Source organism: Pithys albifrons, chromosome 3 (assembly GCF_047495875.1).
Source record: "Pithys albifrons albifrons isolate INPA30051 chromosome 3, PitAlb_v1, whole genome shotgun sequence".
Taxonomy (NCBI): Eukaryota; Metazoa; Chordata; class Aves; order Passeriformes; family Thamnophilidae; genus Pithys; species Pithys albifrons.
This window is the reverse complement of record NC_092460.1, coordinates 79,694,204-79,716,130: the sequence shown is the minus strand read 5'-3', so window position 1 is coordinate 79,716,130 and position 21,927 is coordinate 79,694,204. Positions and strand designations below refer to the sequence as shown.

Here is a 21,927-nt window from a genome sequence, read left to right as displayed (position 1 = left end):
AATTAACAAACTTGAGATATTTAAAACACTTTGAGTTCATCTAATTGAAGTCTTCACATGAGTGAAAAATCACATTATCTGCAAGGATGGAACCTAATAGAGACAGAGCCTGTTAAACCAGAAAAACGACTTTCCCACTGCCAAGTAACAGCAGCACTGAGGTTTCTGTCATTCCTAACCTGCCATCTGTGCTGCTTTACCTATCCTGAGTAGCCATGTTTGGAACATGACACCATGCTAATCTTTGGCATAGTTTATGAGGATGTTCAAAGGGAGATGAGTGAAAGCTGCTTTTTTAAAAATTATTTACAGCTCATGTGATATTTCATTAGAAAAGATGAAAAATCATATTGCAACTTGAAAATGAGTTTGAATGTTTAATCCAGTTGACTATATAATAGTGACAAAGTGACACAAATGACAGTATCTTTCTGTTGGATTAATGCTGATCCTATTCTAGCCTGAGTTCAAGTTCAGCCAGGATTTAGAAAAAAAAGTATTGCTAGTAGTAATTGGAAATTTCTGTTATTTTGGTGGAAAGCAGGCCCATGTTCAAGTGCTGAACAATGTCTGTGAGATGTGGTTACAGTGATCATGGCATACAGGAATTGATTATAGATACAACTTCAATGCCTGCTGAAATACTTTTTTCAGGATTCTCCCAGAATTGCAACACGGAACTGTCTATTTCACCTCTGAAACAGTTGCATGAAGTGACACTGCCCCCTCAGTTGAGCATGCTGAAACATATGCAAAAGTTGTGTCAGAAATGGCACCTCAAACACCATGAAATTCGGTTTCATAGGGGTTTGAATCAGGCTCAAGTCCCTTTCATTTCCATTTAACAGCATCAGTCCTTGCACCAGACCTTCCAGGTGTGGCCACTCTTGGGCTGAGTCCATCCCACAGGCAGGCGCTGCCACACGGCTGCGAGGGGATGTGTTTGCAAGGGCTGGCAACATTCAAACACACCAGCCTTTCACGAAACCCAGGAAACAGTTCTGGGGCTCAGTACAACTTCGGCTACTGTCTACAGCACAGACTGAACGAAAAACACATGTTTTCGTACATTAATGCCGCTACAGGCTGGTGGTAAGAGCTCCTCGATCGCAGCGCAGCCGAGGCCCCTGTGTGTGTGCAGGCCCTGGAGCCGCTGCGGGCACGGGCTGCTGCGGGCTGCCGGCCCCGCGGCGGGGAATGCAGCCGGAGAGGTCCCTCGACCTTGGCTACCGCGACCCTTTTCTTCCCGCCCTCCTCGTTCCTGGGCCATGTATAGGCGGCCCGGCCCGGCCGCGCTCTGCTCCCCTGTGCGCAGGCCCCGCTGCCCGGGTTGCTGTGGAGACGGCGCCGCGGGAGCCGCGCCCGCCCGGAGCGCCGCCGGGGCCGGGGGTGTGCGGGGCCGGGACCGGGGCCGGGGGTGTGCGGGGCCGGGACCGGGGCCGGGGGTGTGCGGGGCCGGGACCGGGGCCGGGGGTGTGCGGGGCCCCAGTCGAGCAGCGGCCGCCCCCAGCCCGCGCCGTTGGTTGGGCACCACCCAACAGGTCCTGCCGGGAGCTGCGTCCAGGCTGGTGCTGGCTTTTCTTTTTTCAGGAATATAGGCTCGGGAGTCTTCCAGCCCGTGTCATTTCGGTGGCAGCTCGGAAAACCTTAAAGGTGTGCTGTCTGTGGGTCGCGCCGCCCTGGACAGCCCTGTTCTATAGGTAGAGAACGAGAGGTAAAAAGAAAGAACTGTGCTGCCTGCCTGCCTCGGAATATTAGGTTTGATAAACACCACCAGGAGTGTTTTCTGTTCGGGAGAAGCAAAGACCTCGTGCTGTTCTCAATAAGTTCTTTGGGAATCGATACAAGGAAAGCTCTTCTGGATATCAGTTTGGTAGTACAAATGGACTAGTATGCAGTAGTTCCTGTGATTATTCTTGCAGAAAGGTTAAAACCGTGCCACCGATGCTTTAGGAAATGGAAGATGTGTGCGATAGTTGCTTTGAAGTTACACCGGAAGGGTCAGGTGCGGAGCAACCACCCGCATCCCTACAGGGAGAAGCAGTTGGAGAGGCCCAGAATGGGCATCCAGCAGAGGAGCCTCTGCCTGCAGGAGCTGCAGGCACTGTGCAGTCAGAGCAGGGATGCGAGCAGCAGTCTCCTCGGGAGCACTCAGTTTTGGAGGAACAGGAGCAGGCATGTTTAGCACAGTGGGAACAACCTCAAGAAGTGGATAAGGAAGAACAAACTTCTCAAAACAAAGTGCTACCAGAGAATACAGCAAGTGGGATAGCAACAGGTAAAGAAGTTATTAAAATATTAGAGATTTAAAGAAGTATTTTTTCTCGAACTTGATGATGGCTTCTTGTACTCCCACACCCTCATTCTGTTCATGTTTGCTGAGTTTTGGTCCTGAAGTGACTTTTTAAATTCTCATGTAACACATGCTCCAGAGGTAAGGAAGCTATTCTTTATCTCAAGCTACAGTATCAATTTAGAGATGGCATTTTATAGAATGATCCTTATGTTCAGAAACATGTGTGAGTAGCAGTCTCTAGTAGTAGTAAGCAATCACTATTCCTCTGCAACTTACCTGCTACCCTTCTGTAATCCACATCTTTCTTCTGCAGTCCCATAATGCTCTGTCATTTCCTGCACATGTTCCTCTGTTTTGTGGGTGTCTTTTGTCTCTTCCTAATTCAGCACCCCGTTTTCTTAATTCTTCAGAGCAGAAGACAGCACATCCTGTTCAGAAGTTGAGCACAGTGAATAATCTTTCAAAGTACGGTTCTGCTGACTGTCTTCCTCTTGTCTGGGCTTTATTTGCATGCTCTCATTCTGAATAGCTGGCTAGAGATGACTTTATGTGGTGATAGTGTTACATTAGATATCTCTTTCAAAATTGTATGATAATACTGCTTCAGCTTTCAAGAAGGCTGTTTTTCCAGGCCAAAAATCTATGATTATTCTGCATTGCAGTGTTTTATGAAAATCATCCTGGGGTAAACTAGTAGTGATTTTGTTTGTTTTGAGAAGCTGATCAGGAATTGATATTGGTTTTACTCTTAGAAAACATGATTGAGGATAATGAAACACTAAGGAGGACTGGACCTTACTTTGATAAAACTGTCCAGTCTGAGAAGCAGGAATGTTTTCCTGGGAAAGACGTTCAACAGGATTGCCACATGCCTGATGTCATAACTGTCAGAGTACAAACAGGTAAATGCTGCTTTTGCATGTGTATGGATATATAAATTGTTCTCTGATCTTGATGTTTTACTAAAAGAAACAATATTTCTATTTTGGAACTTCCATTTTAACAGATTCTGATTCAGTCCAAGAAGTAGTTGTAAAAATTGAAAGACCTACCTATAATAAACCTTTTCTGGGTGGATTTAGGAACATGAGAACAGGAGTGGAATTTCATAATGCAGGATCACAAACAAGATGTAAAAAACGACCTGACAAAGAAGTTAAGTTATTTTGTAGGGGAACACAGGTAATGGCTTTGTAGTATCTTTTTAGAATTTTTTTTTCCCAAACGGAATAAAATGTTGACACTATTTCTGATAGGAAAGAGGAAGTAGATCAGAAATAAGTGTGCCAATGGAAATATTTAGTGGATAAATATTAGTGTTGTGGTTTTTTTACAAATAGCTAATTTTTCCTCTTTTTGTAATGACTTTAAAATTCTGTGTCTTTTCTTATAATCTGACATCCATTTTTTTTTTGCCAGACGGTTTGGGAAAAAAATAAGCTACAACAAACAAGAAATACAACATCAACACAGATGACTAAAATTGGCGTTTATGTATCAAACATGACTGACAAACTAATAAGTCCTGGAAAGTACTTTACAGCTGAAGAATACCACAGACGCAGACTTGAAGCAGTAAGTCCTTATCTGTTTGAAACTGTCTGTAAAGCAATGTATCAGGAAGGCTATCTGAATAGCCATGAATATTCAGCATGTTCAAAGATTGAATTTAAAAGTGAACTCTAAAATGTCTCCTTATCATCATGTTTTGTAATCCTTCAGATACAAAGGATGCATGTGTTTGCTCTGTGGTTTTAGTGACATTTGACACCTTGCAATTTCTTAGATATTAAGAATTCTGAGTTTATTGTTTTCTGTCTTACACTGACAGTTGAGTTTCCATGTAGAGTATTAGGGATTAAACAGTCTTGTCCCTGCAGCATTCTCATGATTTCTTTGGAAGAACTGAAGGTACTTGCTTAACGTACGGCCTGAAATGGATGGAGTATTGGGTTAGGACTTAGGCAAGTTTGTTTTGACAGTCTTGGTAGGTTACCTTGGGCAAACTGATCCATTTTGGATTCTGTTCAAGCTCCCTGCTTTGACATTAAGGCAGAACTGAGCAGTTCAAACACATGGAATGGGCCTGTGGGGTTTTTTGTGCTCTGAGTTGCCTCATGAAGGCGATTCTGATTACAGGTTCTTTATATTCATTGTGCAAAAGATGCTATATAGGCATTCCAAATTGCTTTTTGGAAACCATGTGGTCAGTGACTGCAAATCTAACTCAAGTACGCTTTAAATTGTGTTAGGTAGGACACTGTTTTGTAAATGCACTAGTTATTTATTTGATTGCTTGAAATAGGCAATTTGAATCTAACTAAATGGAGAAACAGTTGATTCCCCAAGTGTCTGAGTAGGATAATTGTATTGAAAATTGTATTGAAATGCTTGTCAAGATCTTTGAAATTTTCTGAGTAGAAGTTTTCTGTAAGAACTTCCTGAGTTGGTCAGCATCAGCTGATGGCAAATAAGCATTTTGTAGAAGTAGAACCCACATAGGTAACCATTTCCTCAGGACTGCTATTTTGTCTGTGATATTTAGTGCGCCTTTCTGAAATCTGTAATGTATCTATAGGTAGTTTATAATGCACAGTAGAGAGACATCAGCATGGTGTTGGTTCAATTTGATGAATTTGCACAGTACATTGTAGGTCCATGTTGAAATCTGATGATACATTCAAGAAAAGTGTTAGGTTAAGATATAACTAGAGTCAGTGTAACTGCATTAGTATAATTTAGTGCTTGATAGCTTTCAGGCTGAACAATGCTTACTAGCTCGTGGTACTGATCTGACTGAACTTACTTGCAAGTGCTAACTCAGCTGGCAGAAGATGAGGCGTGTGCATTATCCACCCTTAACATACTGTGGACATTTCCCTAGTCTTCAATACCCACAACTTGGGAAGGGAGATGATTTAATTTTCTTTCTTAAGTTCTGTCATAACAGCATTAGTAATTTTACTTTCATTATTTGTTTACAAATAAAATGCAGTTGATTGTGTGTGTGTGTATGTGTGTTTGTTGATTTTTGTATCTAGGAATCTGAAAGAAATTTTGCAAATATCTGTCTACATTCCCACAATGTAAATTGATAGTAAGATGAGGAAGAGAAAAAAATAAAAGCAATACATGGCAAAAGACATTTTTATGGGGAGATTTGAAAAAGGAATATGGATATTTAAATGTAGTTTGTATTTTGACTTGATTATATGAACCTAGTTTATCCACTATACTCACTGGCTAGATTCTGGCAGTTACCTAAATGAGTAAGCATGCTTAAACTAGTAGTACATGATTGATTTTGTAACGTTTATATTAGTTTCAGTACAAGACAAATCTTAGAAAATATAGTCAGATATCTTGGAATTGTTTGAAATTCACAATTCTTTGCTGTTGTATCACATATAGGTAATAGTATTACAGAAGTATTTCCGTCGTTGGCATGCTATAAATGTAGTACAAAATCTGAGGGAACAGAAGAGGTTAAGGCTGGCATGGGAAGCAGAAGAAGAACTACGGAAAAAAAGGGAGAAAGAAGAAAAATTGAGACAGGAGTATGAGCGAAAACTGAACCCTAAAACAAAAGAAGACTTTGAGCTACTGTACCATGACTTGGAATGTAAGTTCTCTTGAAGGGACACCATTTGATCAGCAAAATATTACAGTTTGTTTAAAACAAACTTATTTTTTTTTGTGTTTCTATAGATATTTCCATATTCTTTTTCCACTTAGAGTGAAATTTCTTCAATTTTAAAATAAATGCTTTACTTTCATATATTACTAGAAACAGAAAAAGGCCTTGATGCTGTGTAAGCATTGTACAGCAATAACTAAACATCCCCATGTTATCAGCATTCAGAGCATAGCACCTTTCAAGCTACTGTGAAGAAAATTATTCCAGCTAAAACCAGTAGATGTCTAATACAGGCAAGCACCTCTAAACTTTTCCAGAAAAATAATGTGAATACTACAGACAGGAAATTAGTGTTGCAAATGGAACAAAATTCTGGAGTATGGCCTTTTGGAAAAATACAAACCATCAAAAGCGGTGGACCTGTACCAGTCTACAATGAAAGGGCAAAAGCTTTTTTCGTTTGTTTTTTTTTTTTTTTATAATGTCTTGTAAAGCAAGAGTCTTGCACTGTGACTTGTAACAACTCTTCAGTTAACTAGGCTACAGTGCCTGCTGATAGTCTAACTCTTTGGCAGTTTGGTTACTGTTGTCCTTGTAGCAGAACTAACCTAATGGATTACCTGCTTCATTGCAAAGCCACCTGCTCTACCTTAAACCATCTCAGCTATTTCTTCCATGTTAAACTGAGCATAAATTTGGTGGCATGTGTTATTCATAAAGCTTAGGGTCATGATTCAAGAATTCCCAAGTTATATACTAATCTTTTAATGTTGTTATACTTTGTGTGGCATTGAAAAAATTACTTTGAATGAATAAGTGACTTACAAATTTATATCACTGTTTGTGGCAAATGTAAAAATCACTGCTTGTCTTGAACATGGGAATGGTATCTTCATGAGATTTGTGTTTTATTTGAGGTTGTGTCCCCTGCCCCCCCTGCCTCTTTTTCTTTATGGATAGTTACCTTTTCATTTCATAAGAATCAAGCCCTTTAAAAGAAGTGTCTGACCACGTAATCAAAAGCCAATGTACTCAAATAATAGTTTTTTTTTCCTTACCACATATGAGAAGCTTTAATATTTGGCATTTGATTTTCTGGAGTATTTTCTTTGAAAAGCTGCTTCATAGCTAATGTGCTATCAGATGTAAGATCCATTTTTTTTTAAGTGTGAAGAGTTTTATTTGCAATAGAAACAACAAATCTGAGTTAAAGTTATGGAAGAGTGCTGATACAATAATTTTAGATTTGAAACTTATGGTTATGTAAGTGTCTCTTGCTTCATTTAATGCCTTTGGATTCACAAATAATAAGATTTTCACCACTGCTTATTCAGGAATTTCATATCGAGGCAACCTGTAAAAAGCATGTCCTGCTTCAGAGGAGAACAGAAAAAACTCCAATATTTGAAATGTCTTTTTAACAGTTTGTTAAATATAGTGGACTGGTATCAATCTTATTGTTTTGTTTTTGTTTACTGATGTTGACTAGTTACTTCTCCTACATGGAGATTTGCAGTCATGCTCTTCATTTTAATAGAGCTTAGTCGTTCTAGGAAGTTGGGGGTTTTTCCTACCTGCATCTGAAACTTCTTTTACATTCCTATAGTGCCAACAGTCTACACAAGCTAAATCATTGTGACAGTAATAGAATGAGACTATTGTCCTTAGGATCTGTGAAGGTTATTGCTGCTGATCACAACAGGGATACTATTACAGGGTCAGCCAGTACAAGCAATCCCTGATGGTACAAAAACTTGCCTGATGACTCCATGGTGCAAATGAGATATATCTATATATTCACCATGTCTGCATGTAGGCATTCATTATTTGAAAAGTGTGAACTACTTTCTTTCATAAAAACTGCAATAATAAGTAAAATGTAATGAGTAAAATCTCTCCCTGTAGAACACATCATCTAAGAGAAACGTTTTAACTTGGCTGTGTTTATATGAGGAATCAGGAGGTATCGATGATAACTCAGAGCTTCTTCATTTCTGAAAGTGTACAATTGCTTACTGTATTTATCAGCTCTACTTTAGAAGTTGCTGCCCCCTTCAGGCATATAAAGCTTCATGTAAATGAATTCTACATAATGCATTTGCTTGCTGAAATAGCTTTATTTAAAAATATATCTTTGCATTCTCAGAACTTGTCAGACAGCTGTCATAATATCACAGCTTGGAGAGCCAAAAGGAAATGAACTGAAATATTTAAAAGTAGAAAACATAAGGTATTGTAGATAAGAAAGCCACAGACAGAAAATAAGCCTTCCCTCTTTTCCTTATCCTGCCTCTAATTTTACCTGATCCAGGATGTTGGAAGTTTCTTCAGTGCATCACGTACTGGATTGTTTCCTTTTACAGTGACTTTTGCTTTTGCATAACTGTCGTGGGATGATAGGAACACTTTGATATTATTCAGACTTCTTGAAGTTTTGGATCTTACAAAATTCCCTACAAAACTCCAGAGATATTTGAACTGAATCAGACTCTTCAGAGAAGCCAAGAATTTTTGCAATTTATCTAAAGAAAGACCCTATTCAGTACACACAGTTTGATTTTACTAACAGATTTCTCTAAAGCCATGTACTCTGTGTATCAGCAGCATAAGAGTGAGAAGGCCAGACTCTTTTACAGCACATGCTGATCTGTGTGGTGCTGCCATGACCATCCTGTGGCTCTCAAGTCACTTCCTGTCACATTTGAGGGGTTATGTTGTAGAAGAGGAAAGGTAAAGCCATGACTGTCTAATAATTATTGCACATGCATTGGATGGCAACAGGTCATACTGCTGCAATATTCAGTGTAAGACCTGGAGTGCTAAATGTGACTGTCAGTCAAGTTTTATCTCAGTTTTGGAGGACTTCAAGCTTCTTTAGATTTTACTCATTTATTTAGGGAGAAGCAGGAATATTCTCAGCACTGAGTACTAGTGGTACCACAGTAAGATGCAGTCATTTATTTGTTGAGATCTTCATGGTACCTTTTCATGTGACTGATGAGCAATTGTTTAAAAAGTTCATATTGCTCATACCTGTTGGATTTGTTAGAGTCTCAAACAGTTATTTTTAGTTGAAAAATCTGAAGCAATCATTTCATCACATATTTCTGTGGCAGCTAAATTCTTTTTCTCACATAGAGCTTCTTTTTCTCCTACCCATCCTTGAATCTGGAGCACAAATTGGCAGTCTGGAATTGATGTACAGACACACGCACACACACACTCACAGAACATCTGTATAATTTACACTCATTTCTGGACCATTTTACATGTATTAAAAGTATGCATAACAGTCAATTCCATAACATAGAAACTGGCTTTTAGTGAATATTGAAAAATGTCAATTATGTTATTTCTTAAATATGAAAGGGGAATTTTCACTGGAAAGTGTCTTGTAACAAATACCCAAAATATTTGTATCTGCAGTATGGATGCAGGAGGAGATTGAGCGGATTAACAGAACTCTTACTGGAGCTGAAAGAAAAGCAGCACTTTGTGGACTTCTGGAACGAGAGGCACAGCTCGTTGCTTGCTTTGGGAGGCACAAACTACATGCCAATGAGGAGAATCAACAAAAAGCAATACTGCACCTTCTGGATAAGGTCAGTCATTAGGCTGATTAATTTTAGGCTGAATACAGAAGTACAAGAACAGAAAATACACCTGCAAAGTACCAAAAGTAACTTTTGTAGTCTTCAACAGTTAATCACATGAATGCAAATGTTATAAATATCCAAATTAGGTTGTTGTTCATATCAATACAGTTCAGTAATTTTTTTTTCCAAGCTGAGAATTTTGTAACTTTCTGATTGATTGAAGGATTAACAGTGCATCATTAACACTGTTAGCTATTAAAAATAAATACAAAACTATAGCCCTGATAGATAGATAGGAAGTAAATTTGTCATTAACTTGAGAAAAGGCCTGTGGTCATCCTGTCTGTCTTTAAAGAAAGTGTTTGTTCTGTTTTCATGTACAAAAAAGTCTTATATTGAACTCAGTTATTAATTGACTAATTTCAGTTCCATTCGAATTTTAACTTGAGATTTCGTTCTTGCATGGTCTTAGGAATGATATTTAAGGCAAGTCTTCTTCAGGCTTTACTCTATAAAACAAATATGAGAATTCCTTCAATCACAAAGGTGATTTAGAATTAGATTCATTAGATTCAATGGCATCTTAATCTAAAATACAAATAACCCAGTCCCTTTTTAGGTAGATGTTCAGCAATCCATTTATTTTCTATCTGTTTTCATAGTATGGTTTTCATGATTCTGAAAAGAAATACTGCAACTGAAATGGTGTTTAACTATCTGATTTTAAAAAAAATTATTTTGACTATTTAGTGATGAAAAGTGTAAGGGGTAATTTTGTCCAGAACAGACTTCTTTCATTCATTTTATTACTGATGCAGGGGAACGTACTGTAAGAAGTGTTGTGATAAAATCTATTACATTTTTCATATAAACAACTTGCCTATCGGAAAAGTTGGTGAGACTGTTGCAAAGTTTATTGGTGGGTGTGGTTGTATTCTGTATTACTGCTTCCAAGAATGCAGAAATCCCCAGAAATCTAAATAGTTAAGAATGGTATCAAAGCCCTGAATCCTTTCTATGTGAAACGTTTGCTTCTACTACTTACAATCTATTCTGTTTTCTTTCAAGAAAAAGAAGACTGGAACAGTCCAAGCAAATATATTTCCTTCCTAACTGACTCTGTAGTTATTTTTCCCTTAAGGATTGCTTTCTAGTGTCCTCCCCTATAGAGATTACTTGTGTACATATATATTCTGACAAGTTGTGCAGTTTTCTCACATCGAGAATCAGAAGGAAAATGTTTTTCAGTACCAGAATTCTTAGTGACAGTTGATATTTGGAGATTCAGGAGACACATCAGAGATAAGAGATGCTCTCTCTTTCCAAACAGTTGACATATTTCTAAAGCACTACTAATTTATTTATCCATAGTTTAAATTTTAAAATTCTGTTTTTCATTAAATAGACTGTATTCTTTTTAATTTGAAAACCTAATGAGCTTCTGAACTACTGCAACTTTTCATGTGTTTTTATCATGTCAGCTCTAAGGCTTTCAATGCTGTTTAATCTGTTAACATAGATAGCAGCCTAACTCAGAGGTACAAAAACAAACTGCCTTTAAAAAAAGTAAAATAAATATAATTTTGGAAATCTCAAAATTAAAGGGGTGGTTTGCTATGTCTGTAACAGTACAAATTAAGCACTTAAATTGCAGTATGAAATTTATTGTTGGTAGATTATTGTTTATTCAGATATTTCTTGGACTTTGAGTTTATAATGTTAATCTGGACACTTGCCAGTTAAAGCTGAAATAGCACCTTTCACATCTGAATACTGCAAGCTGCAATAGCCAATATGACCTAAAACTTGCTTCTATATGAAAACCTTTGTTCCCTTCTCTGCTCCTTTAAGCATGTACCTCCCCAGGCATGTGTGCTTTTACAAAAGTTGCTACTGGTTATGTGTGCACTACATCCTATGAGGTTCTTTCCATGCTGAGCTTGTTCTTCTTTAGCATTTGCACTTAGAAGAAGAAGTATTTCATAAAGCTTTTTGTACAGCAATTGTATTTTCTTAAAGGAATTTGTGCAATTATTAACTATTGCTCAGTTCATACCTTTCATGCTTTGTGCTATCTCTGCACATGTTCTGTAGACATTTTTTAATTTTACTTACCCTATTCTCACTGTGTCTATGGTGGTGTGTTTCTCTCCTCAGGCACTTTTTTTACTTTCATACACTGGCAGCAGAGGACAATTTTAGTAGCCTTGCTTTCTGAAGTAATACAGTTAACAGGATTATTGGAAATTCCACAGCACTGCCAGCAGACTAAAAGACAAGAAAAAGCTGGCAAAAGATCTCAAAGTTTTAGTTCAATGTCTGGTTTTGCTATTGCATTTCTTACTCAGTCTTGACTCTGAATTGTGACCTCTGATTAACAATACCCCCTTCAATTAGAGGTCCACCCCCACTGATAATGTAATTAAATGTCAGTTATTCAGTGTTAAATCCTTTTTTCAATTATTTTGTCTTTCATTTGCTTACCTAACTTTATATTTTATTTATTTAAAAGTGAGGGAAAGTCTATTTTAATTGTGGTGATGACCAATCATATCAGTTCTAACTATCTAATATTCATGGTATTTTTATGACTTTGCACCACAGCAAGCCTATTTGGTCAAAATAATGATTACATCATTGCTGAGGTTGTGTCCAGAAGAGCACTATACATGTGAATGTTGCATGAAGTGTTGCTGTTTTAACTCACACTGAAACTGCAAGGTGAAGTTCATGAGTGTTTGTGAACACTCAAGTTCCAAATATAGTGAAAGAGAATAATTGATACAAAGAATAAGGTTTCAAATACCTGTCCCAATTAAAGAAAGAAAATGGAGTTATGTAATGATGAGGAGAGGGTTTTGAAAACTTTTTCTGCTGGAATTGGATGTGTATCTCCTTATGTAACAGTGTGATTTGCAACCAAAATCAGTCTTCTGGAAAGAGGAGAATAGTCAGAGTTTTCAAACTGAGTGGGGCAGCTGACATCATATAACTAACTTCTCACCGTGTATAAAAATTAAAGATGTGCAAAGAGATAATTGAAGCATAAGACATATGGCATGTGGTTACATTAGGAAAGAAGAAGCTAGGTGAAATATCTGATAAGCTGTAAACTCATACCTTGCCTTAGCTTTAACAAAGTCTCTGCCTTCTATCGTCTCTGCAACAAGCATAAATAGAACAGTTCCCTGGAGATATTTTGTACTGCAGTAGACTCTAAGGTCTTAAATTTGCATTCTTTACACAGTCAACAGACCCATTGATTTTTACTGATAGTTTGGAGGGATTTATAACTGCAAGGTGAAATACAGAGCAAATGTATTCTAACACTACTGTCAGTAAATTAATTTTAAAGAAGTGGAACATATCCCTGTTGGAGAATATTATTTACTTTTAATGTACTGTAAGTCAAAATTTTCATAGCCTACAACTTCAAATAAAATGTGCAATTGAATGCTTGCTGTGGTGGAAGAGGTACTGTATCAATATCAACAATAGAATTTGCCTTTTGCACTAATCAACCATTAATGTTAAGTCCCTATTTGCTCTGATGAAACTTGAGGTAACATAATGCACTTGCTCACCTGGTGGTCAGATTATAATAGCTCAGAGTTCTACTAATTGTATCTGAAGTGTGCACAACCTAAGAGATGGAAAGCATATGATGGAAAAATAACTGAAATGGATACACGGGACACACTCCGTGCCAGAGAACTACTTGAAATCTACCACAGCATTAGCATGAAGGACATCCCGAAAGATGAGAGGATAGATGTGCTGTTGACACTCAGATGTACAGTGAAGGTATGTTTTATTTTTCTGTTTATGTTTAGCTTGAAGCTGTGCTTCCCAAAGATACTGTCCCTTAATTATGTTGATGCACAAGCAATGCTGCTTGTGGCATGTGGGCGCCATGATGACCAGCTGGCAGTAAGAGAGCATAGGGAACTATCAGGCATGAGAGTGTAATTGATATTTCAGATATACTCAAAATTTATATTTCACTGTTGGTTTGGGTAACCACTTCTATGGGTGGCAAATACTGATTTTTTTCTTCTCTTTGCTCCTCATTCTCCACCCCTACTGCTGCTGTGTTCCAAATGAATTAGAAGCTGATTGCATTTCTTGTCGTCTTTCGTATTTGTGTTATTTATTTATTTATTTATTTATGTACGAAAAGAGTGAGTTTTAAGATCCTTTCAGGAGGATACCGCTGCCATCAGTCTAGAATAGGATGCTGCTTCCTGGTCTTACTAAAGCAAACATCTTGCTGCTTGCTTTAGCAGTGCCAGTATGTGATCTAAAGTTAATATGGCACTGGGAGTGCTGCTGGTTTATGAACTCCTGCCCATCATAATACAACTCAATATTGCTGTAGTGAGCAAGTGAATTTCTGTAAATTAGCACTTCATTTTACCTGAGAAAATATTGAACTCATTCACCTCTTACCTCTCGCTCTGAAGAATCTCTTGCCAAGCATTTGAAATGTTGAAGTGACTAATTTCCAGGCATACTCTCAAAGTCCTCCATGCTTTTCATGTGGTGGATTTTTTTTTCTGAGGTGGTATTTTGTTTTTTAAACCATCTCCATTACTCCTCCAATCACATAGCCAAAGAGAGCTTCTTAGGGATATATTTCTTTGGGCTTTTGGAGAATTTTGCATGTATTGTGTACCTCTGGTAAGCATTTTTTAGTGCCTCTAGGCTTACCGTTCCTCACAGCTTTGGTATATGTACACAGGCCCCTTAAAACAGAATTTATAAGCATTCTCACTTTCGTAGTTCTTCACATTAGTTTGGAGATTGTTTCCCTGAGACACTAACAGGTTCTTCTGTGAACCTGTTCTTACATGAATATACAAAGGTATGAACAATAATGGCCATAGAATCCACGATTTGCTTTCAAATCTGCGTTGAATTTTTTTGTTTGTTTGCTTCTTTATTGTTGTGAAATTTCTTTTCCTTTTTCTTTGTGTTTTTTTCAGGAACATGAATGTAAATTAACACAGGAAATAGTGGAATTAATTGACAGGGAAATTGATCTTATGACAAGAGATGTGAAAGAATGCAACTTAGAAGGACTAAGGAAACGAATTTGTACATTATTTCTTCAGTATATTAAAATTCCGGAGGTTAACCCTCAAGTTGCTGGGTTACTTAAGGTATTATCCCTGTTTTGCAGCCTGACGTAGTGGCCGTTGAACTAAGGAGAAGGAGAATGGAAGACATCAAAAGCTTTTTTATTTCACATTTTGCTGTGGAATTGGTGGAGGAATTCCTCAAGAATTAAAATGTAGCAAGTACATAGGTTTCACACAAATAAGCTTATGTAGTCAGATAGGAAACACGAGGCATAGATACGATTATAAGAACCCAACAAGTGGCTCCTGGCATGGAGAAAGCCCAGAAACTCTTATGTCTGAAATAAAATATCTGAGAGTTATAAATGATAGATCTTACGGGATGGTATCAGTGAAATATAATAGCAAAGGACTACCAATGGAGAGAGCAATTCAAGTTTCTTCCACTGGCAAGGGGCATCAGGAAAGAAAGAAAGAACATTGCCATTGTCAAAGTGTAGTATCTAATGAGCTTGTGCCCAAGCAAGAATTGTTATGGGCTTCTGCTGTACAATCAGTTGCTACTGGGTGAGAAGATGGAGTGAGATTTGTGTGACTGTTTTTCTTTTCTGATGACAGATTACAGTTAAAAATATGATTCAGTATCATATGTTGCTGCTTTAAGTAGCAACATCTATTCTGCTCCTGTCAGAAGAGATTCCTTGTACAGTGGTTGACAGTACCTCAGGAGTAGAGAATCTGTCAGTAAATGATAGTCAGAATTTAGAACTAACAAACAGTTATTTTTACACTAGGTTTTTTTAGCAGGGCTACCTACATGTGTCATAGCAGAGACTGAATATTATCAGGCTACTCAGACTATCCAGTTACAGACTGGATCCCATTGCACGGAGTACATTATATTCTTTCCAGAAGCCATGAAAGAATATGAGGATGAGGAGGTCACTAGCAAGTTTAGTTTATTATCTTCCGCTATGCTGTTTTTGAACACGTGGCTCTGCTGTTTTTGTATCCTTATGCCAAAATATTAATATGCCCATAATCTTAGAGTTTTATCTTTGACATAGGGCAGATTCTACATGAAAAATTAAATGGAGAAAATTTAGTTCCTGTTTTTTCTGTTTTGTCATCTTTCCTGAAGGGCTGACAATCTGCATGCATAAAAGCACCAGCAAGGACACTGGAGCATAATGTTTAGGAACTTCATATAGCTTAAAAATGAATTGACTGATTTATATAATGGATTTTAACAAGTACAGGAAGAAAATACAGTGGCTTTTGGTATCCTATCTAAGAAAAATCACACCACTTTGTTGGATATTTTAAAATAAATATTACTAGATTTTACATATTGGAATACTTGCATTGAGATATGTAAAATGTATTCTGACAGACTTTGAGTGACATACAAGTAATACAAAGGTACTTTGTAGTAAATTAACTTCTTGTATTTTTTTTAATTTTTAGGTTCCACAAGATCCCTTAAAGCTGTATAAAAATACTTACTTCTGTCATAGCTGTGAAAATTACTTACCATCTACTGAGTTTATCATTCCTGCTAATTCCCACACCATTGGCAGGTGTCACTTGTGTTACAAGATTGATAATGAGGCTCGGCGACGAGAATCATTTTTGAAATACAGACTTATACTAGAAAATCTCAGAAAGTCTGAAGCTGATTATCAGGATGATTCTAAAATTGTTTCCTTCATTCAGGTACTATTGGAAAGAGCATTGCTAACAAGGGAAACCAGTGGCTTTGACTATTTATCCTTTACTTTTTGTGTATGTTCTTGACAGGCTGAAAAATAGGATGAAAGCTACAACTTCTCCCTGTGATATGGGATGTTCCATACTATAAAGAAGCAGCTCTTAAGCTCTTGAACCATAGCTGTGCTTTCAAAAGTGGTTACAGGCTAAAAGGAGATAGAAGTCTAGCTCACAGGTCAAAAAATCAGATGATCCAAATTTTCCTTCTTGTTCTGCTATGGCCTGCTGCTGCTTAAAGATATTAGCATACCCTATAGAGCAACAACAATGTTTGTGTGACTAAAATATTATTCAAGACATAATAGTAGTAAAACATTATTTGCCCCATTATAAGCTGAAAGCTGAGTTGCAGCTCCTGAGCCCCCTTATTTGGACTGTTCTAGTAACCAAACTGAATTGGTTTGTGTTCTCAAATGGAAAAAAAAAATAAAGGAACTAAGTTTTTGACATTCCTCTTCTTTGTCAGTGGAATACCGATAGTTTTGCTGTGTACATTCACTGGGGGATGGATTAACTAAGTATTTTAATTTTCTGTGGTTGCTACCATCTTCTGTAATATTCTGCAGTATTACTAAGTAGCACATGTTTCTTAATAATCATTACTGGAACAGCTCCATTTAAAAATGAATTCTTGCATCTGTCGTCACCAAATTCTCTGTTTTAGTTGATATTAGGTCAGCAAAGAATTTGACGTCCAACATCCACTGGGAAAGTTTTGAATATTGGGTATTTGCAAAGTGTTATTATATTCAACAGCCAACATTTATTTGAACTTTCTGAGATTTAGCAGTAAAAATCTCTGCAGTATCAACATCCATAGAACAGTCTTTGAACTGTATTTTCATTATGTTTGAAACAACAACAACCAAGCAAACAAAAGCTATCTCACTGCTACTAAAACAAGCCATGCTGTGGTTTAGCACTCGGCCAATGTTCTGCCAAAAGGAAGCTTGGAACTCCTTAATTATTATGCCTGTGTTATGTTAAGAAATATTCTCAAAACTCCTGCATTTTGTAGATGTTTCTAATCCATACTGGTTTTCACTAAAACTGAAAAGTTTTTTGTCTCTGTCTAATTTAATTCATAATATGTAAACATCCTTCAAAATCTCTCACGGCCTTGTGATGGCTGGTGGGCATTGATACACTGAAACATGACTGCTTTCTTAACTGCTGAGACCATAAGCCCTCATTTGCAGTTCCATTTATGATTGTGGCATTGCAAAATCTCTAGATATGTGTAATTTTTATCCAAATTAACTTCTTTTCTCTAGAGTTGTAAATATCTGAACAACAGAACTTTGTATCTGAAATCACTAACTTCCTAGGTTTTGCCCTAACTTTTTCCTTAAACTATTAAATTTTCTTCTGAGCTATTTAGGTTTTTCCCCTTCCTCTCCCCAAAATGCTGACCCCTTCTGCACATATATCCAGAAAACAGCTCAGAGGCAGCTAGAAATTACTTGGGCTTAGCTAAAAGTCTTTTGCAGCAGCTATGACTACTTCATTCATTGAGCAGTGCAGCACCATTTAGAGATGATACAAGAAAAGCACAGTTGTTAATTGCTACACCATGCTAAAAGTAGATGTGCATGTCTAGGTCAAACCTGCTTCTTCCTTCTTTACCCTGTTTTTCATTTCAGCTTCCAGATCTGCAGTACATGATTGAGAACATATGGAACTGTCAGTCAGCACTCAGTGCCTGGAGTGAACTGTATGATTTGGTTATGGTCAGATGGGATAAGCACCATGAGTGGTCTCCATGGAACACTATTCTCCTCACTAAGGAAGAGGCAGATGCACATCTTAAACTGTGTAATCTTGAGAAGGTAAAATTTGATGGGCTGAATTTTTTACATTATTTACATTATGTTTTAATAGAATCTTGTGACTAATTATGTTGAAACAAATTTAGTCATTACACTTGTCGTTGTTTCAATTGGTTCATTATGACTATTTAAATTACTGCATCTATACTGTTAAACAAAATGGACACTAATCCAGAAGGCATCTGGCCTGTACAACTCATTCCGTGTACCTGAACTGTCTTTGCTCTGATTCTCCTCCCTGAAATGCAAGAAGCTACGTGGCCTCATCCATGCTGCCTACTGAGAACAGTGCTGTGGAAATGATCTTCCCTCAAATGAGATCAGACAAGAGCTGGCCTGGATGAAAAGCATAGAGACTAACCATAAATACTATGACAGTTTTGGGCCTGAGCTCTTGCATATGCTCTGGCCTCATTAGTTTCTGGCCTTACAAGTTTCTCATCAAATAGCAGAATGGCTCTTTGTCTTGAACTTACCCATTTGTCATCATAAAGTTGGTCTCAATTTACTTTCTTACACAGATGTCATTTAAGTACCCCTGACAATGCAATCTTATAGTTTGCAGTTAAACAATAAAAACATAATTTCTCTTCTGAGTTAAAAAACATAAGAATGTGATAGTCATCATCAAAACTGTATTTTTACACCACTCCCCTCAAATTCCATATCTAAACATGGTAGTCCAATAAATATCTCACTCCACTGAACTTCATATGTTAAAGAGTATTTTGTTTTGTAAGGCACAGGAGAATCCTGTGAGCTGTGTTTGCCCTGCAGTTAACAATTAATTTTTAAGCCTTTTACCTCTAGGTTATTGATTTATGTATGTAGTGGTCTGCAGTCATTGTTGCCTACTGTCCTTTTGTTCAGGGTATTCTTATTTCGAACACAATATGTGTGCATCAGAAATACAACTTCAGGTGCTATTCATTGACCTTCTCCTTGGAAGTCTTAAGAGGGGTGTGATAACTAAACTGAACTGAAGAGCAAGTAAATTGCTCTCTTAATGTAAGTTTTGCTTTATGGATGAAATATATCAGTTAGGGAATTCTAAAAGTAAAATGAATTTTGCCATCCGTGATATTTTGTGTGTGTGTGTGCCCAGCTTGTGTCTTCAAGCAGACACGTGTTTATGTGAGCTATACCTTTAGAAGGTAAAATCAGTTTCAAGCTGGAAATTCCTTTATTGACTCCTCTATCTCACTTTGAGTCAATAAGGCTGTTCAGACAGTTTGAATCCCTCAATGCTCCTCAGCATCCATAAGTTTCAGTTACTAGTATTGTGGCAGGCAAAGGTGCTGATTAAGCACTTACCTGATTTGACGCCATGAGTCTGGATATCAGAGTCAAAGAGATGCCATTAACTTGATTAGATCCAGAGCTTCAGTGGAGGTGGGAGTTACATCAGAACAACCAAGAGGTAAGGTACAGAAGCTACTTAAAAATTGTAAAGTATTTTCTTTGGCTCTTGTTACAAAAATAGCAAAAATTGAAGTGAACCAGCTATAGTGAGGAGTGACCTTTCTTCACTGATAATGACCAAATCTTTTTTTTTAAAAAAAATGATTGTAAAATAAGGAAATTGGGGCAAAGTTAGAATGCTACAAGCTGAATCATTATTTCTCATTCACTGAAAGAGAAAAGGCCTCTCAAGCATTTTCATTAATAGAAGTTATTCATAATGATGACTGTAGTAATAGCAAAGGGGTTTTACAACTAAATATTCTAGTTATTTATTACATCATCCAAACTACTACTAATCACTAGAAATTTGGGAAAATGTCACCACTACATGCAAGTACTGACTGAAATGTTGCAAAATGTTTGCTGCCATGCTTATTTGTCAATAATGACTCTGATTGTTATGAAAGAATCTCCCTATAGTCATCATTTGCAAATGTTGATATTTAAACATTGCCTTCCTTAATTTTCAAACATAAGTACAAATGTTACTTGAAAAAGAAATAAATTTTATCTTGAGTTCATAAAAAGTTATTCTGGTTTTAAAATATGACTAATATTTCACAAGGAATTGTTAGTAATTTTTACTATTGGGCCATGAGATAGCAGTATAAAACTACAGATTATTTCATTATGTATCATATACAAATAAATTATCTGGTTTAGTTTATTAAAGGGTTGCTACTTATACTATCTAAAATATGAAGCAGCATATAGATTTCTAGATATTTTATCTGTATTTAATGGCATTTGAATTTATTTCTCCTTTCAGGCTTATGAAGCTGCATTTATTTACAGAATAAAACAAAAGCATATCCGGGCAAAAAGCTACTTTGCTCAGATTCCAGTGATGTCATCGTTTTTGCATAGGAGTGACAATCAGGCTAATGCAAGTTCCTACAAAACCCATGATTCGTCGATGAAGTTTACTGAAGTTAAAGAAGTTAACTAAATTATACCATTTCCTCTGTTTTAAAGAAATATACATTTTCACCAATACCTTAATTGTATGTATTATACCAATCAAAATAAACTTCTGAGGATAAAATAATTTGATCTGAATCAGTTAACATAACTTCATTTTAAGTTTTGTAACCCCGTTATTTAAAAAATGATATGTTGTTAATGAGCTTTGTAAATTCTAAATTTTTAGAGAATTATTATTTTTTTGTGTGTGTGCTTGCGTTGCTTTGAACATTCTGTCTATATTGGGTGAATTCTGCTAATTCTTTGTCACCCTTTACTTAGAAAAATAATACTGTAGCACTATATTAAAATTTTCTCATTTTAAATATGTAAGGCATAAACCCCTCCAAACCCCGAATTTCAGTGGAAGAATAGAATAGGTATACCCTTGGAAATACAGCTGCTTTGCCTCGCAAAGATTTGTGCAAAAGAATAGCTTTACTTGTTTAGCTCATCTGAATGGTCATACTGGAACTGCCAGCATGTATTATTATATGTAGATTATGATATAATTATTGTATGCAAGATCTTGAAATGATTGTTAATCAGACTTATAATTTTAAATACACAATGGAGACTGTTTGGAACATGTTTATTTTTGAGGAGCTTGTGTTATTTGAAGAATTAAATACCCTCCATAACTGTTTGATTGTATTTACAGAGAAAAACATGATATAGTTTAAATTCAAAAAGTCCTACAGAAAGTTGCAGGGTTCTGCTTGAAACCTCTCTTGTAGTTGTGGTTTTGACCCAGCCTTTTGCTACGACAAATAAAAAGTGTTTAGGAAAAAGCAGTCACATTTACAAACAGCAATACGCATATATTTGTCTGCAACAGCTGAAAACTGTATTGACTCCCTCAACAGAACATGAACTGCAGAACCAGTGTCAGACTGACCAGTGCATTTTAACTTCAGTAGAGCCTTTCCATTGATTTTGCCCTGAAACTGAGATTCTGAATTTTAGTTCAGTACTGAACTAATTGTAGAATTGCAGCACATCAGCATTACAGTTGACTATGTGCTTTCCAAGAACTAAGTCTTAAGATAGCAATGGCTTCTAATACTGAGTTTCCTCCAGAGTGATAAAAGGAACCTTGAAAAAAATTATGGGCTGAATGGTAATAAGAAAAACATGAGTCACATAGATAGTAATCTGACTCTTTATAACTTTGCTACCTTTCTTAAACAGATTTTTAAAAATGTACTTTACAACCCCAGAAGGATGACTTAAATAAACAGTAAGAAATTAATTCCAACAACTGCGAGAAGCCAGTAGTTCATTGATTTCA

The 21,927-nt window shown here is 36.8% G+C and overlaps 1 protein-coding gene across 2 annotated transcripts; it reads left to right on the top strand.

Moving 5' to 3' along the window:
- The first annotated feature begins 1,334 nt into the window (after positions 1 to 1,334).
- Positions 1,335 to 21,231, top strand: IQUB (IQ motif and ubiquitin domain containing). Of its 2 annotated transcripts, XM_071552509.1 has the most exons (12): positions 1,335 to 1,389; positions 1,923 to 2,278; positions 3,049 to 3,198; positions 3,303 to 3,478; positions 3,716 to 3,871; positions 5,708 to 5,918; positions 9,360 to 9,535; positions 13,163 to 13,333; positions 14,515 to 14,691; positions 16,078 to 16,326; positions 18,024 to 18,209; positions 20,443 to 21,231. In XM_071552509.1, exons 2-12 carry the CDS (start codon positions 1,957 to 1,959, stop codon positions 20,620 to 20,622), a joined length of 2,154 nt encoding a protein of 717 aa, XP_071408610.1. In that variant the 5' UTR covers positions 1,335 to 1,389; positions 1,923 to 1,956; the 3' UTR covers positions 20,623 to 21,231. The 2 variants fall into 2 exon arrangements, with proteins under 2 accessions (XP_071408610.1, XP_071408609.1); XM_071552508.1 differs by lacking the exon at positions 1,335 to 1,389 and having other exon boundaries at positions 1,484 to 2,278.
- Positions 21,232 to 21,927: the final 696 nt, after the last annotated feature.

Bases quoted from the DNA above. Each gene is read 5' to 3' on its own strand.
- IQUB (XM_071552509.1), top strand. From the start codon at position 1,957: ATGGAAGATGTGTGCGATAGTTGCTTTGAAGTTACACCGGAAGGGTCA. The intron at 2,279-3,048 runs GTAAAGAAGTTA...TTTTACTCTTAG, and splicing joins AGCAAGTGGGATAGCAACAG to AAAACATGATTGAGGATAAT. The intron at 18,210-20,442 runs GTAAAATTTGAT...TTCTCCTTTCAG, and splicing joins AACTGTGTAATCTTGAGAAG to GCTTATGAAGCTGCATTTAT.